Below are 18,811 nucleotides of genomic sequence, written 5' to 3'. Positions count from 1 at the left end.
CTACATGAGCATTAACCAAAGCTTACATAAAGTTAAGCTTCAGTAATTTCATTTATACTGCATAACTAACTGCAGTTTTTACATGCCTACCGGGCGCTAGGCACGTAAGAACACGAAAAAATTAAATGTTTGAACAATGTATTATGATGTGGTATAAACATAATCGCTAAAATAATGGCCACTAAAACTGTGGTATTCGAGATTTCGAATAACTCTGACTATTAAAGTAAGCGTGTGCCATTAACTTTGAATTGAGCTTACCGACCGAGACCGTTCTAATAGACCAAGAGCCAGCGAGAGCCAGACATTCGTCATTTTATAAAAGCTGAAAGTTTGTCAGCTCATTCTCCTACCACATGTAAATATGATAAGTAAGATTTAGTGCTAAAAGTATTTTAACGACACAATCAACATAAGATGACAACAACAGGAGATATTTTTCTCTTCACATTTTTTAAAGTTTAAAAACCAAAAAAAAAAAATAATAGTCAAGTATAATGTGTATTTTTTTTATATTTTTCTTGGCATATTATTAGAAATTATATCTCCATCCCATCCCCACCAGAGATAAGACAAGCTTCATGGCAACCCTTCGCTAAAGATCCTTAAAGTTTTATCTTATATAGTGGCCATTTGGGATGTAGGTACTCGTAATTTGTCATATTAATATGCTAAAGAAAATATAAAATAATTTATACCTACTCTTTACACTCAGACGGATGAGGGTTTGGATCTTTGAAACATGCTAACTCCTAAAGTAACCATGGTCCGAACTCCATAATTAGCTCTCATATTTACCTATACAATAGGAGCTTAGCTGACAAAATTTCAACTTTTATAAAATTAAGAATGTCTGGCTGCCTTGGCTCTTCGTCTATAAGGCGTGGGTAATAGAGGGTTTTGTTTTATGCTTCCATGTGAAACGAATTCATTATTCTTCACCAAAACCGAATTTTTAATGAATAATTGTAATTATGTACAACCATTATGCGTCTTTGAATTACTCTATTGCAGAAGATACTGAATGGAAAGATCATTGTTTTAAAATTTAAAAATCTAAGCAAGAAATATTAAGATAACTTAATTTGGTTTAACTTTTTTGTATCTAAGCGTACAGGTTTACGTAAATATTTCTTGGTATTTATGTAATATCATTGCTATTGTATATCCCTACTTACTTAAATTTAACTTTAGTATAAAATTAAATTAGCTATTTTCAAGACAGTGCATAGTTTTTAAAAATAACTTAAATAAATATAAAACTCAAGTAGGAATAAATATGTTACATGTAGTATGTTAATGAATAGGTAAGTTACCTACATAAGCAAATATACCATGTTAATGTGCAAATTTTACCTAAAATTATTAAAGTTATATATATATATATATATTTAATAATGGTACGATAGGAGCATTCTTTACGTATTGTATACTTAATGTGTAAGTATTTACCTATCAACCTTACACTAGCTCCAAGCTAAGCTAAGCTTATTTTGCCTACAAAAACCTTAGGAAAATCGGTCGTTTGGTTCTTTAGATACTCGACTAAACAAACAGAGAAAAATTCAAAAACAGTAGGTGACCGGGCTTGTATTATATTATACTCGTAATGGTAGCTTATACCTACCATTTACTTATTCAAAAATATGTAATGTACAAAGTTGACTTTTTTACTATTTTATTATACGTATAGATAAAATGTCTATCAATGACTATCCCGAAATTGTAGTGAACACGCATTACAAACAAACTATTTTAAGGCGGCGCTACGACTGAGAGCAATAAAGACCATTGTCGAGTTACGACGCCGTAAACCTCCGCTAATACTGCTACAAAGCCCTTAATAATAAACAGACTTAAATGTCATTTAAATTAACACTTACTTTATTAATAAATAGTCGGTTAACATAATTAATTATTAAGCATAACAATTTAATTAAGGTACCTTAATCATTTTACAGTCCAATTGTAAAAAAAATGCATATGCAGAAGCAATGTGAAATTATTTTTGTAATTATAACAGGTATATTGATGCTTTATTTGTAGTATTACACAATTAATTAGCTGTAGATTTAAACTTGCCTTAATGTGCAAACAATAAACACTGTACCAACAACCAGGTGAGATTATTTGAAAAATCATAACCGGTTCAAATTAATATTATTGTACAAACTTGGGATTTCTTTATTTAAATGCACCACTAAAGAATTATATAGAAGCAGATTTTAATTTACCTAAATCTTTTAACATGCAAATAATAAATAATAGTAGGTACTTGCAACCATTAGGTAGCAAAGTGAGATTTTTGTTGTTACAACACATTAAAATTAAAAACAACTTTGCTCTTATAAGCAATTAGGTAATTAGCTGCAGAACTTAATTTACCAAAATCTTTTTACAATCGTACGAACAAAATATAAAACCAAGTCAAATCATCACTTCCTTAAAATATACTAAATTCTCCAGTATTATTTACCGGAACGCTAAATGGCCAAAGCCTCCCACCAGCCAGACCTAGACCAATCAAGACAATTTGAATCAGCCCAGCTGGGGATCGAACCCAGGACCTGCGTGTTGTAAATCCACTGCGCCACGGAGGTCGTCAAAGGTATTCTATATTTGAAAGTATCAATTTCTCACTATCGTTCAAACTGTAATTGAATATGAATTACCATTACCTAGACGGCCCGTCAAAATTAACCTTAAGTAGGTAAATAAATATTTATCAACTTGTTTCTAAAATTGGTCATTTGAATACAATCAATCGATTGACATTAATTGATCAAGTAAATTGAATTCACCACACCCCACACATTAGCACGCCTACACTCAATAAGTAGATACAACAATTTAGGAAAATGGGAAAAAGTCATACAATTGTAGATCTATATAAGTACTCATATGTTTACTAAACCTTATTTTTCAGACTAGATACCACCTTTTCATTTAGTAGGTAGTATAAAATGCAACGTTATAAAATAAAATATTTATGATTACAAAAGTACACAAAAACTTTTGATGATATAGATACAACCTACACAATCAGTAGAGATGTTTTTCTCTTACCATTTTTTATTTCAGTTTTAAATAATATGGTTGTTATCGTTTCTTAAATCGACTAAAATATGACTCAATCTAATGTTTAGGTTGGAATTTGTCATTTTGCACTCAAATTTCGAAATAATTTCCAAACCTGTATCCGTCTCATCGTCGTCATCAACCCATATTCGGCTCACTGCTGAGCTCGAGTCTCCTCTCAGAATGAGAGGGGTTAGGCCAATAGTCCACCACGCTGGCCCAATGCGGATTGGCAGACTTCACACACGTAGAGAATTAAGATAATTCTCTGGTATGCAGGTTTCCTCACGATGTTTTCCTTCACCGATTGAGACACGTGATATTTAATTTCTTAAAATGCACACAACTGAAAAGTTGGAGGTGCATGCCCCGGACCGGATTCGAACCCACACCCTCCGGAATCGGAGGCAGAGGTCATATCCACTGGGCCATCACTGCTATCCGTCTCATATTAGATTCAAAATAATATTAAATTCAAAATAAAATTAATTATTTACTCAAATACAATACGATCATCTGATTACGGAGTTGTTCTAGTTAATGTTGGAGACTATTTACTGTAACATTTTAAATAACCTTAGGTTATCCTTAAAATGGCATACCTAAATAAATATTGGGCGACAGATCGGTGCCAAAAAATGTAAAAAATCGTTCTTGTTTGCTGTCAGCTGAAAAAAAATCCTTTACGAGATCACATACTACTTAAAATGCTATAATTAAATAAATCCGACAAAAACAGTTCTCACTCAGCCAAAATTAACAAAATGTAAGTAGTAAATAGTTACAACTGATGAAACGTCTATATAATTTTAATTTTAAATTTAATTAGCAGTAAAAAGTATTTTCAAATAGGTAAGAAGATACTAAAATCATTAAATCATAACGAAACTCTACTATAAAAGCCAATTCAATTAGAAACTATATTCACATTTATAATAATAATCGTTAATAATAATAATTCAGAGTCTCAGAGCAGTCACATAATTCGTTGTCTTCGGCTATCTAGACACCATTCTACAGGAGCTGACCCGGGCGTGTTCCATAAATAACCCTCTTACCAGGCCAGCGATAATTCACAATCGGACCCTTAATATTCTGGTGCATTTATCAACTAGAACGGGTTTCGTATAAAAGGCGGGCAGGTTTGTACGGAGTTAAATAAAATAATAAATAAGCAAGAACATTCTGTGAGATTTATTTCGGAGAAAAAAGCGAGGTAAGAGCCAGGTCTTGTCGCCGTATGTTTATAGTCGTCCGGTCTGCGAGCGATGTATACGTATACGGCCCTAATTAATGCCGCCGCCGCGCCGAGATATATTGTGTTCGCGGCGTCCTTCTTTTAACTTATTTTTTGTACTAAGATTAGAATGTGTGCATTATCTTATTTTGTTATCTTATTAAAAATATGTTGTATGTAAATAAGTATCCAGTTGATAAAAGTCAATGAATCACTTAATTAGATCTGACCCGTAATATTTATTAGTAATTTCCAATTCGCTATATGCGTATTATTGTTTGCAGTGATGCAAGGGTTACACCAGTTGAGATTTACTTTCCACTAATTTTATTGCCACATTATAGGTAGGTACCTACTTTAATATCCTTTTAACAATAGTCATTTTCGAACACGGCGAAATTATATCTACAGATTGTTAATGAATAATTGAATTAAAATAAATAATAAACACTTATTATAACAGACATAAGATCAATAATTTACTAGATATATTTTCATTAATAAAACTTCAAACTAAAATAAATAAAAACACAATTTCAATATTAATCAATAAATCTTCGGAGGAAATTAAAATTACTCATAAGTATTAAATATTTTACAAAAATGTAAGATCAATTAAATATTATAAGCTGTAAAATATAATAATTTTGTTTTATTCATAACTTGAATTGACGTAAGTCAAGTTACGCCTTTATTCAGCGGCATATTTGTGCTTGAAACATAAGAATTTCTTTCCAATTACGTTAAACAGAACAAACAGGTAGATACAACATACATGGCAGACTTTACTTCCCGCGACTACAATGGAAGAGAGAATAATGGGACCCAGCTGACGGGAGGTGCCTTCGACCGTTGTCATGGCGACCGAGCGAAGGGTGGCCAACCTGCCTGCGCTAACATATTACAAACACCGACAAAAAGCGAATCATCTCACCCCTACCTACGTAGCAATTTGAACTCTGCGTCGTTAACATGAAGATTCTGTTTTAAAGATCAACGATGGCCATTTATGACCTTTCACTTTAATTGGATAATCGGAACGTTTGTATTGTATTTTGGGTTCCATCTTTGCTTTTTAAAATTAGAATATCTCTCTATCTCTGTCCCTTACATTCGATGTCACAGAGATCGACCACCACACTTGTATAATTATATCAAAGTCTCTATTTGTGATATTTGAAACCGTTATATTAAAGTTCTTTTTTTTAAATAAAACTCGATCGTAAATGTTTATAGCTGTTGTAAAAATGCAATTACTCTAATTTATTATTCATATAAATCGCTGTATCTGGATACATTTTCGGTCATCGTGATTTATAATTCGCATACTTTTTTCATTTAAGAGCTCTTAAAGGATTTAATGCCTTTTTGATTGCGAAGTACGAGTAACAAACCGAGAAGGAACTTTTATTTATTGGTTATGTTCAGATAATATTTTATTTTGTCCTTTTTTATTGAATTAGACTTAATTGCAAAAGATAAATGGCAATATTTAAAAGTGCGTCATTAAAATTCCATTTAGGTACAATATTTTTTTAATCCTGTCCAATCATAATTGTAAAGAATTTATTTTCACACCTATGACCTAGCTATTAAATAATTAAATAGTGACACCGCTAAATTTTATTCGTGAATTTGCGAAGGCAACATTTAATATGTGGTATAGGGTAAGTCCAGGATAGATGCCCCACTTTTCGAAAATGCTAAATAACTCCGAATTTAATAATCTTAGAGCATTGCGTTCTTTGGAAGATATTTAATATATTTCTTAATGTTCTATATTATCTGAATCTTTCTGATATAGACTGTGTAGATTTTGTGTAAATTGTAATTTTATGGACCTCTAAAAAATGGGATAGACGCCTACTGTGGCGGATAGAAGACTTATCATGAAAAAACTTCTGAGGATAGGTGCCCTTAGTGGGGATTGGCGACTTAGATTGAACATTGTAATTGGTTTGTTCTGAAATCAAACAACTATATTATTATAATCAGTCTTTATGGTGTTTTATATAAATTTCATTTTCATTTCTTGGCCATCTTTGTCAAAGTTATACTTTAGCTGTAGCTTTTTAGCAAACTGGTATGCTAACTGACGTATTGCTGTTCGGTCCAGCGGAAATCCAGCTTCTCCCAAAAAACAACTCGTGGCTTTTACATTCAAAATGTAAGAGCCACGAGTCGTTTTTTGTTATTACAACATGTTTTCATAAAACAAATAAAAATAAATGCTGGATATATATAATTTTTTCCAGTAATAATTATGCCAGACATTAACTACAATGATATGATGCAATACAATACAAAGTAAAAGTAATTCAAATTTAAAACAACAGTACACATACAGTAACTTTGAAAATAAGAATTGCTGTTAATGGCAAGACTTCGTCTTAATATTTTAGATGGTATTCCTTATATTCTAGAAATCTGATTTACGTCTTTCTCTCTCTTTTTCATCTCTTCAAACGCTGCTAGCATAGTGTCTTCGGTCTAGGTTACAGTACGAGGGACAACACCCTGTTTCCTTTTATATTTACGAGGCATTTTGCTCTCCTGCAACAACACAACACTTATAATAAACAGTCGGGGATAGTTGCCCTTAGGGGCATCTATCCTAATAAAAAACGGGGCAACTATACTTTTTGTAGGGGATAGATGTCCTTATCAATAAAAACAAAAGTTGAGTTTCAATTACTATAAAATCTATCAGTTTACATAGGCTAATCTTCAATGCAAGCAGACAAATAGAAAAAAAATTAAAATTATAAGCGAGAGAAAAAATACACTGTTGAAAGTACTTACGAATCTTATTTTAGCGCCTTTTGTCGTCTCACCGCGGAACATTTTTACTCACACAGATGAAGCGCATGCACTCCAGTCGATATTCCTCCCGACACTAAGGTTTGCAGGGGGAGGACTCGTTACTTACAGTAAAATTTAACTCCTACAGTGCTCCTAACATAGTGAAATAAAAATCAAGTCATCTATCCCACTGGGGCATCTATCCTGGAATTACCCTATACCTATAGCATTATAGTTTATCATGACTTTCATTTATTAATTTCCCAATATACCTAACTGAGGAGCCATCAATATCACCAAACCAAACCGTAAACATTATTATTACCTAATCCATATTCTGCTCACTGTAGAGCTCGAGTCTCCTCTCAGAATGAGAGAGTTTAGATTGATAGTCTACCTCGCTGGCTGGTCTACGTTGGTAGACTTCACACACGTAAATAAATGAGAAAATTCTCAGGTATGCAAGTTTCCTGACGACGCTTTTCCTTCGCCGTTAGAGACACGTGATATTTAATTTCTTGAAATGCACATAACTAAAAAGTTGGAGGAGCATGCCCCGGACCGGATTCAAACCAACGCTTTCCGGATTCGCAGGCAGAGGTCATATCCACTGGAATATCATGGCTCCTAATTTCCTAAAGCGGAATTGATTGCTAATATCCGCTTCCTAATCAAGGACAAAGATTTGCAATATTGTAGAACCATTAATATGTTATTAGGTATTATTAGATATTAAAATTCCTTTTACTGAAAACTCCACATTAAAAATTGAAGTATTATTAGACTTAAAAGATGCAAGCAACTTAATAAACAAAAAAAAAATTCATTCACTTCAAACCAATGCGGTCAAACCAGTAGATTTACAACTAAACATAATTTTCATTGGATTATGACACCTATATCTAGAACAGTAAGAGCTGCATGCGTTTTCCGTTCTACCTAAGCGACATTCCAAGTTGGTCCGCTATCAATTATACACGAAGGGAAGACTATTTATCTTGCCTTATTTATTGGCTGACTCAAAACCAGTCTGGGCACGGCCGACGCGGCATTTACCGGACTATGTAGAACCAAAGGTATATGTACAGTACAGGTAACCAAAGATCGTGAGAATGAATTGTTCTGGATAAAATGTAGAAATTCATACCCTTAGGATACGGGAATATCGTAGCTTTTAAAGCAAAACATTGGAATCCAAAAGAGAGACGTGATAGCCCAGTGGATTGTGCCTCTGCCATCGTTTCGGAGGGCGTAGGTTCGAATCCAGTCTGGGACATGCAACGTAACTTTCCAGTTGTGTGCATTTTAAGAAAATAAATATCACGTGTCTCAAACAGTGAAGGAAAAACATCGTGTGGAAACCTGCATACTTACCTGAGAATTTTCTTAATTCTCTAAGCGTGTGATGTCTGCTAATCCGAATTTGGTGGACTAAGGCCCCTCTCATTCTGAGTAGAGACTCATGCTCAACAGTGAGAAAAATATGGGTTTTCAATGATGATGTGATTGGAATTTGGGCGATCTGATTTTTCTATGTTGCCTAGATTTATTTTTGCTATAGCTCGGCACGAAACAAGTTGAAGCTGCAACCAAGAAAAAAGCAGAATGCGTAACTCATTTCTTTGAATTTTATAACCATTTGAATTAATTAAAAGCAATGATTCTAAATTCAATGCGTATTAATTTATACCTATTTTATTTTTATCATCAACCAGTTAATATTTTATTACAGTTCTATTAATTAATAAGATCTTAAAAACAAGTATAATCTTTAACCAGGATATTTTTGTATCTAGATAATTAGAAACATATTTCATATTTTTATTTGATTTATTTATACAGGGTGATTCGGTCTTTAGTGCGGATATTTTTTTTTCGTGGTTCTGTATCATTAATAGAATATAAATCTACAAACAGTTCGATACATTTTATGTAATTTTTTTTTTTAATTTATGTCTCTAAAATAACAAAATAATGTACATATTATTACTAAACAAGATATATTCAGCTTAAAAGTGATCTGGTGACGTCCTTTAGGTATCAAACGAAAATAAAATAAACGCACAATAGGGTGACCCTAAAATTCTGTTCAAAAGTAAATAACTTTAACTAACGATAATTTTGTTATTTTTGAGTTAAAAAAAAAAGAAAAAATACGTGATCATTAAATTTTGTTTATGTACAAAATATAAAAATATCCGCACTAAAAAAAATTTCTTCCTGTATGTACTTACCGATTTATGAAGATGAATTCTAATATACTTAGTACCTACATACCTTAAGACATACAAATTAATATTTCATACATTGTGCATAAAAACTCTTTATTTACCAACAAAGTATGTATTAAGTTAGTTTGTCTGAACTACATGTACCCATCTAAAGTAATATTCAATGCTACAGGAAGAAATTTAATGCTAAACAACATATTAGCATAAGGAAAAGAACACAATAAATTAATTTGATTTCCATGTTAGCGACTTTTATTGGCAATATAACAATGACCTACCGCTAAACTATGTGGGACGAATGTTATTACACAAAAAACGTTATTTCGACGATGTCGCAGTTTAACAAATAAAATAAAAGGGTTAATACTTTCACAGTTTCTTAGAAAATATCTTTACCGTCTAAATACAAAGAAGCACCTTACAAAGAGTTAGAAAGTTGCGTAACCCTTCACGTCCCTGTGTTTTTTGTAGAGATTTCTTTTTAGAAAGCTTCTTTTGTAAGCTTTGGTTCGTTTAGCGCCTTTAACCCTTTCCGTTACTTTTTGAAGGTTTAATCGTTTATTTGTAAATTTTTGTTATCTTTAAGGGTTCGCTTGTATTGGAGCGATTTTTTGGATGCCACATCGTAAAATTCGGTTGTAAATCTATTGACTGTTGATCTACTTTGAGCTTGGTCCCAGTAGCGGATAACTCTAAAATTAACTTTACAGCTGCAATAAAATATTAATGAGCTATTAAAATCTAAGATGCTATAAAAGTGAAATTTAATAGCTTGCTCGAAGCCTTTTCGATGCGAATCGAAACACGAGTTGCGGACGCGTGATATATGATTGCAATAAATCGATTTAATTCTACTAAGTTCCTATACTCATTAGCATAAATTTTTAGCGTACGAAAGTACCGTTGTTTTTTATGAATGTGACATTAATGGTTCTCTTTTGTTTCTTCAGGACCGAACGGCTGTCCAAGGCGACGGGGAAGGCAAACTTACACGAGGTTTCAAACGCTAGAATTAGAAAAGGAATTCCATTTTAACCATTATCTGACGCGCCGACGCAGGATAGAGATCGCGCACGCCCTGTGTCTCACAGAAAGACAAATCAAAATATGGTTCCAGAATCGACGAATGAAACTAAAGAAGGAGCTGCGCGCAGTGAAAGAGATAAACGAGCAAGCGCGCCGGGAGCGAGAGGAACAGGACCGGATGAAGCAGCAGCAGCAGGAGAAGCAGGCCAAGCTGGAGAGCCAGCACCACGGCCACCACGTGACCCACCACCACGACCCAATGAAAATGCCCATCGACAAGGGCTCCAGCGATATCCTCAAAGTGAATAAAGTGCCGACGTAAGGCGCTCGCGAGCCGCTTAAACCCTGACTGATACTGTATCATATAGTGTGAATACATGAATGGAAGTGTTACGTCCATAAGGACCTGCGGGCACCGTTAGTTTCCTATCCACTAGTTTTATGTTTTGCGGCTGATTGAGTAGGAGTGTCGCCTCGTTGTGGAGGTTGTCGGTGACTTTGATTATCGTATTGATGTTCCTTTAGTGCGAAGGACTTGCCTCGATGTCGTTCGCTGTGGACAGGCTGGTGAAGTGCTTTAAGCATTTATTTTGTTGCCATAACCACACCATGTATTGCAATAATATTTTACTAAATTTTACAAAAACGTTAGTATATCGCTCTAAGATTTACAAGCCCGAGTGAATTTCGGTATTGTTAGTTAAGATTTAAAATCTGTGAATCTCATAGTATTTATTGCTACCACTTATTTTAATCCATTATGTTATATTTTTTTATTAATAGATATTATATTATGTACATTTTGATGTATATTTTATTATTTGTCTGCTATTAGTGGACTGGTTATGTTTTGAGAGTCACATTTTTATGATTCTAAAATTTGTTATTTTAGCGGTTGGTTTCAAAAAACGTTGCTTTTATTTTCGTCCATAACGTGAATCAGTTTGGTAGTTAGGTCCACAAATTGTTGTTTGATTTAAAACATTTTGTTTATTTATAGTTTTATTTATCCGCAGTTTTATAAACAATATTTTTATTATTCTCGTAAGAGCGTTAGACGATTAATTGTAACTAAATACGTATCGAAGTACAATTGCGTGTAGGTTCTCATCGTAACGAATGTTGTTTTGTAATCAAGGTTTTCATAAAAAAAAAAAAAAATATTAAATGCGGTATTTTTGATGATGATTCTACTTTAAAGTAGTTAAACCATGTCCAGATATTTGACATTATTTGAATTTCAAGTATTATAAAAATACAGTGTGTCCATACTTCCCAAGTCATCAAATGTTCAAAATTATATACGTAACATTGATACATATAATAAACAATAATGTGACTAAAGTAAATTTTACATGTAATTTTAAAATTGACTAGATTAAGTGTAACATATAAATAGATAATGTAGGTTCAACTTTAAATAAAGTATTGCTAAGATTTTAGCTAAATGATCCTACAGTGGGACGGAATATAAAATTATAAATATTCTGTCCGTTTCTTATTTTGTGCATGATTTTTTCTAATAATAATAAACGGTCAATAATAATTGCAAATGATTGCAATAACTTTTTCTTAATAAAATGCTTATTAAGCTGACAATATTTTGCTAGAAAACTTTCTATTTTTGCTTCTACATCCGCATTGTGCCAAAATATTGTAAAAACTAAATTAACTTGATATTTTGAATCAATTATGGAACAAATTCACTTTTAAGTTTCTCCGAACAAAAAGCACAGAATTCCTCTATACGTAAATCAGAACAAATATTTAATTAGGACTCTAAATTTAGTGTTGATAGTCACCATTATACGTAAATTAATGTCAGGGTAGAATTAAAGAAAATTTAAATAAATATGTGTATTAAAATTAAAAAAAAATGTTCGCTTAATTTTGATAATAATCATCACTCAATAGATCTGTCCACTGTATTATTCGTATAAACATTATCATAAATATCAGTAGCAGTAATTTTAAATATATACATTATACATACATATGCCAATATCATTAGCGCAAGATCCTTTTAGGTGTAAGGAGCTCATAGTACCTACATGATTATATTATCACTACATGGAGTGAAAATACGGATTCAGTTGAATAAATAACTATATAAATTCCAAAAAACTTAATCTCAGCAATAATAAATCTATAAATTACATTATAACTATGTACATATATACATGATACATGTAAGAAGTACATATATATCCAGATCTAATTGAAAATTAAGTGGATAACTTTAAGTTTTTAATTTTATTTACCAGAAATACGTATGTAACTTTTCTATTTATACTACATATTATGTTTAAATATCACCTATCGATGGGTATTATATTTTTTTATCAAGAAAATATATTATCACACGTTTTATACTTCCATTTATAATGTATTTCCCCAAATTAGTGTGCTTCATTTTATTTTTAAAATGTATAGTAACATCACTTAAATGAAATTATAAAAATTTTACATTTCCCGTTATGAATATGTATGAAATTGATTACAAATAGACATACTTTCGCAATATTATTATACTATATACCTGTTAAGCAGTTACATATTCCACGAGAGGGGAAAGAAAATGATATAATAAATTCTATAAATTGATGACATGCTGATAGATTAGGTATTCGAAGAAATCCAAGTTTATATACATAAAATATAATTTATATTGATATATCGGCAAAAGCCAGATATGTGCAATAACTAGATATTGGATACATTTCTCATGAGCCATAGTTGTCGTATAAGATTACTGTATAAGGTTGTCATTAGTAGGTAAATCCTTTTATCCCATTTTACGTTAACTATGAATTAAAATCGAACAAAATGTACTTAAGTAACTTTGGTATATGTAGGCTTTATAAATTATAATGCATAGATTTTAATGTAGCCACTGGTAATAAACTTAAGCGTAATGAATCCGGAGAAGTATTTGATTAAAAAACGCTTATTTACCTATTTAGTACCACTCGTAATTATTATGATTGGATGATATGAAACTCGGAGACTATTTCGAATGGACGGAGCGTACACACTGGTGAATGGACATTGGAACTATGCATCGAGAAAGAAGAGACATCTCTGGAGGACGCAAAAAATAGTGTTTTAATAAACGCTGAAAATTTGTAACAAAACACACATAAATATTGGGGTGCCAATGAATAAAAATTCGCAGTTTATTGATTTAATTTACTTACGTGTTGGATTAAAAAAAATGCAAACAACAGACCAACTGAAAACTATGGTCGTTTTATTTCGGCTACACTTGTCAAAAAGGATAACAATAGCGCATTTTTCAAAATAACTAACTGATCGATTGTCGACGACCGATTTCGATTAGATTTTGAATTGCGTGATGCTATTACACTATAAATATAATAAACATTATAAACTAAACAGAGATTCTACAAATTTTCAGCTTTCATCAAACACCTCAAAACCCTCGGAATATAACGCAATGTGTGTATACGAACTAATAAATTGTTATATATGCATATTGAGAAAATATTTTATCCCGTTATTATTAATTTACATTAACGGTTATTGTTTCGTTATTTTTATGGGTCTGTGCAAATTAGTACCCGTTTATTAAATATCGGCATAACATCGTTTTTATTACACTGTTTCAATACTTATTAATTAGGTTCCGATTCAAACAATACATTTAAAGTCAGGGATCCCTAGAACATTTTGTCACATGATAACTAACAAGCTAATTTTTCGTGACTAGCTTCATCTCGATGAGACGATGAACTTTATTATTTACGAAAATTCTTGATTCTGGTAGCTAACTGAGTTACCAGGAAATGAAAATTTCAGAAAGTCGGAACAAGATATAATACCATGCAATTTGTAGGACAATGTAGCTGTTAACTTGTATATCTATAAATTAAGCAACAGTAAAAAAAAGAGCTGGTTAGTAACATCTTTTAATAACCTCGTTATTGATACAAGTTGGGAAGAGGATAGAGTAACAAAAGTTGTTACTAATCAGATGTTTTTTTTACTGTTGATCAATTAATACTTTTACAACTTAACAGCTACATTGTCCTACAAATTGCGTGGTAGGTACATTATCTCGTTCAGACGCTCTGAAATTTTCATTTTCTGGTAACTCAGTTAGTAAATAAAAAAGTTGATCGTCTCATCAAGATGAAGCTTTTCACGAAAAATCAGCTTGTTTAGTAATCAAGTGTACAAACTGTTCTAGGGATCCCTGACTAATAGGTAACTGGTAGCATACGATAGTAATATTTGTGTGTATGTACGTCCGATGATTTATGTCAGGTTCTCTTTATTGTTTCTGCCTCGTAAAGAACTGTAGATAATTCACGTGAAACAATGAGCAATTTGTTAAATAGATTATATACGACCTCCATCCGTAATGCTGTCTTGCCATATTGCTAGTTTTAGACTATAGGTATTACTATAATGCCTATTTGAATACAGATTTTCAATAGTTGTAGCAAATATATATCCTACAGTTATGTATCAATCAATTTTGTTATTTAAAAAAAAAACTTTCCCAGTTGCTGTCTTTTTTTACATATTTTTGTTAAGTTAAAAAATTTACATTTTTTGAATTTATATTATTATTAACGAGACTTCCGTTCTACTAGGTTACTTATAAATCGGTTAATTTTATCTTAATATAATTGTAGTTATGTATGTATGTAACTATATCTTTAATTATACTGTCTTACAAAATAAGTGTAAATAGTCGTGAAAGTTTTATGTGGCGCATTATTTTTTTGTTCATATTTTTTTTTGTTTCATGTTATGTATTTATGTAATGAACGTACATTTTTGTGTGATTTCACTCGATCAAAGATACCGAGTATCAAAAAAAATATTACTGGAAACGAATTTTTTTAACCTTGTACCTATGTAATTGATTGACATTCTGTCATTTGTATACCCACAATTTACCCACAATTTTTGAAGTCGAAAGTGAAATTTAAATTTTTGAAGTGTTACAACATTAATTAATACAAATCTGTCAAACATTGTAAGAAGAGACTAATAAAGGTATGATATTTAATGTAAAGGAAACCTATAATTCTTCTACAATAGTTACAGTAGTATATTTTGTTATTATTTTTTCAAAAATATCTTTGATGTTTTTGATATTTTCTTTGGTCTTTATTTATAAGCATTTCTCTCTGTTTCCTTTTGTGATATAATTTATCTACTAGATTATAATCAAAATCTAGATACTTAGGTACATACATATATTAATTATTCTAAATAGAATTTGGTCTGTCTGGAAAATTAAAAAAAAATTGGTAACGCAGTTTTTCTTCGACTGGGTTAATGGCTTAACCGTTGATGACCATTTTAATTGATTATGAAACACGTCTAAAACTCACGTGATACAACGTCGGAGTATGCCAGACTAGTTTCGAATGCATACGGGGTCCTTAGTCATGAGCTGGTTCTTGCAACGCGGTACGATTCAAACTTGTGTATTCATAATCAATTAATATGAATAACATTCACGATAGTTTAAATTTTAAAAACGATGACCATTTTGTGGAACCAATCAATTCCAAAATTTTTTGGTCGAGTGAAATCCAATGTGCAAATCAACGTGACTGTGTCGTGTTATTATTAAGGAAATAGTTGGGTGATTGTATATGTAACCCGCATTCAATATTGTAATATTCATTTCGAAAATTCAAGAGAATAAAGAGTTAATAAAACAATTATTTTCTTTAATATTTTGTTACACCCTTTTATCTATCTTCACCGATTTTCCATCTTAATTTACTTATTACATTAAGTAGTATTGTAATCGGTTCACGGTTCACCTATAACGAAAATAATACAAATGGTTTAGGTAAATGATGACTTTTACAAGATAAAATAACTTTTGAGCTTCTTGTCGGGTATTTCAGTAAATGATTTACGTAAATTAAAATTATTCCAAATGATGATTTTTACAAGAGAAACTTTCGAGCTTTTTGTCTGGTCTTTCAGTAATTTTACTTACTACTAAGTACCTACAAGTAATTGTGGAGTCACTGCAACTAGATAAAGGAAACCGCCATTTTACATACGTACATTGCTGGGCCCAGCAGACTAATTCACTATCTTTGACGTATGCTAGTATTGACATTGAGATTCTATGAAATATGACGAAATTGAGATTCTATATAACAAATGTCACCCGATGCCTACTGGTGAATATCATACAGTAGGTAAGTAGATGACGTATCTCAATTGATTTAATGTTTGTTAATCGTTATCAACCCATATTCGGCTCACTGCTGAGCTCAGGTCTCCTTCCAGAATGAGAGGGGTTAGGCCAATAGTCCACCACGCTGTCCCAATTCGGATTGGCAGACTTTACACATGCAGAGAATTAAGAAATAAAAAATTCTCTCCTCACGATGTTTTCCTTCACTTTTTCAGTGTGGTCGATCACACGTTATATTTAATTTCTTAAAATGCATACAGCTGAAAAATTAGATGTGCATGCCCCGGACCGGATTCGAATCCACTCTCTCCGGTATCAGAGGCAAAGGTCATATCCACTGGGCTATCACGGCTATGTTTGTTAATAGGTTGATAATAAAGACCAAAGCAGTGAATAGGCTAGCTGATTTTTCTAATGAACCGTTACAATGTTCAAATTAGTGTCAGTTATTTTATAATAATATCAGTTGGTTTAATTTACCTAAATTTAATCACAATATACTTATTACAAGGTTGAATCAAGATATCTGGAAGTAAAGTAGCTATATAATAAAATGCAAGATTGCAACAAAATATTCAAAAAATATTAATCGATCTCTTTAAAATAGTGTAAGACAAACTTCAAATTTAATCACTAATTAATTTATTGCAATAATAAATTAATTAAAAAAAAATTGAATTATACAATCCTCGGAAACAAGAAATTCAAGTTAGCTTTGACAATTAGTAGGGTAAGTCCAGGATAGATGCCCCACTTTTCGAAAATGCTAAATAACTCGAATTTTATAATCTTAGAGTATTGCGTTCTTTGGGAGATATTAAATATATTTCTTAATGTTCTATATTATCTGAATCTTTCTGATATAGACTGTGTAGATTTTGTGTAAATTGTAATTTTATGGACCTCTAAAAAATGGGATAGACGCCTACTGTGGCGGATAGAAGACTTATCATGAAAAAACTTCAGAGGATAGGTGCCCTTAGTGGGGATTGGCGACTTAGATTGAACATTGCAATTGGTTTGTTCTGAAATCAAACCACTATATTATTATAATCAGTCTTTATGGTGTTTTATATAACTTTCATTTTCATTTCTTGGCCATCTTTGTCAAAGTTATACTTTAGCTGTAGCTTTTTAGCAAACTGGTATGTTAACTGACGTATTGCTGTTCGGTCCAGCGGAAATCCAGCTTCTCCTAATTTGAATGTAAGAGCCACGAGTCGTTTTTTGTTATTACAGGATGTTTTCATAAAACAAATAAAAATAAATGCTGGATATATATAATTTTTTTCAGTAATAATTATGCCAGACAGTAACTACAATGATATGATGCAATACAATACAAATTAAAAGTAATTCAAATTTAAAACAACAACACATACAGTAACTTTGAAAATAAAAATTGCTGTTAACGGCAAATCTTCGTCTTAATATTTTAGATGGTATTCCTTATATTCTAGAAATCTGATTTACGCCTTTCTCTCCTTTTTTCATCTCTTCAAACGCTGCTAGCATACTGTCTTCGGTCTAGGTTACAGTACGAGGGACAACACCCTGTTTCCTTTTATATTTACGAGGTATTTTGCTCTCCTGCAACAACACGACACTTATAATAAACAGTTGGGGATAGTTGCCCTTAGAGGCATCTATCCTAATAAAAAACGGGGCAACTATACTTTTTGTAGGGGATAGATGCCCTTATCAATAAAAACAAAAGTTGAGTTTCAATTACTATAAAATCTATCAGTTTACATAGGCTAATCTTCAATGCAAGCAGACAAATAGAAAAAAAAAAAATTATATGCGAGAGAAAAAATACACTGTTGAAAGAACTTACGAATCTTATTTTGGCGCCTTTTGTCGTCTCACCGCGGAACATTTTTACTCATACAGACGAAACGCATGCACTCCGGTCGAAATTCCTTCCGACACTATGGTTTGCAGGGGGAGGACTCGTTACTTACAGTAAAATTTACCTCCTACAGTGCTCCTAACATAGTGAAATAAAAATCAAATCATCTATCCCACTGGGGCATCTATCCTGGAATTACCCTATAACTCAGCATATTGTGCTGAGCTTCCTATGAAATAGCCAAATTTTCTAGGATTAACTTTTCTTTATCATTAGAGAACATTAGAAAAATACGTTTTATGCTTGATTTAATGAGGATCTGGACCTTTGAATCCTGCTTTCTTCAAACTAAAAACAAGTAACAACTAACGTGGGTTACCTACCTA

General features: G+C 31.9%; 1 protein-coding gene and 1 long non-coding RNA gene across 5 annotated transcripts in view; one reads left to right on the top strand and one right to left on the bottom strand.

Annotated features, from left to right (window-relative positions):
* Positions 1-16,079, top strand: part of LOC112057784 (homeobox protein abdominal-A homolog) — a 73,868-nt gene extending 57,789 nt beyond the window's left edge. For all 4 annotated transcript variants that reach the window (XM_024098330.2, XM_024098328.2, XM_024098329.2 and 1 more), the window contains exon 3: positions 10,299-16,079. In XM_024098330.2, the coding sequence (XP_023954098.1) occupies positions 10,299-10,696 (398 nt within the window). In that variant the 3' untranslated portion in view covers positions 10,697-16,079. The remainder of the gene's footprint in view (positions 1-10,298) is intronic.
* Positions 16,080-17,839: 1,760 nt separating this feature from the next.
* LOC128198413 (uncharacterized) lies at positions 17,840-18,609 on the bottom strand. Its single transcript, XR_008251132.1, has 2 exons — positions 18,411-18,609; positions 17,840-18,163 (listed from the first exon to the last, which is right to left on the bottom strand). It is a non-coding gene; the product is annotated as an uncharacterized LOC128198413 (long non-coding RNA).
* Positions 18,610-18,811: the final 202 nt, after the last annotated feature.

The sequence above is a fragment of the Bicyclus anynana genome, chromosome 10 (genome assembly GCF_947172395.1).
Source record: "Bicyclus anynana chromosome 10, ilBicAnyn1.1, whole genome shotgun sequence".
Taxonomy (NCBI): domain Eukaryota; kingdom Metazoa; phylum Arthropoda; class Insecta; order Lepidoptera; family Nymphalidae; genus Bicyclus; species Bicyclus anynana.
Note: the sequence above shows the minus strand (reverse complement) of the source record. Positions and strands in the feature narration are given on the sequence as shown.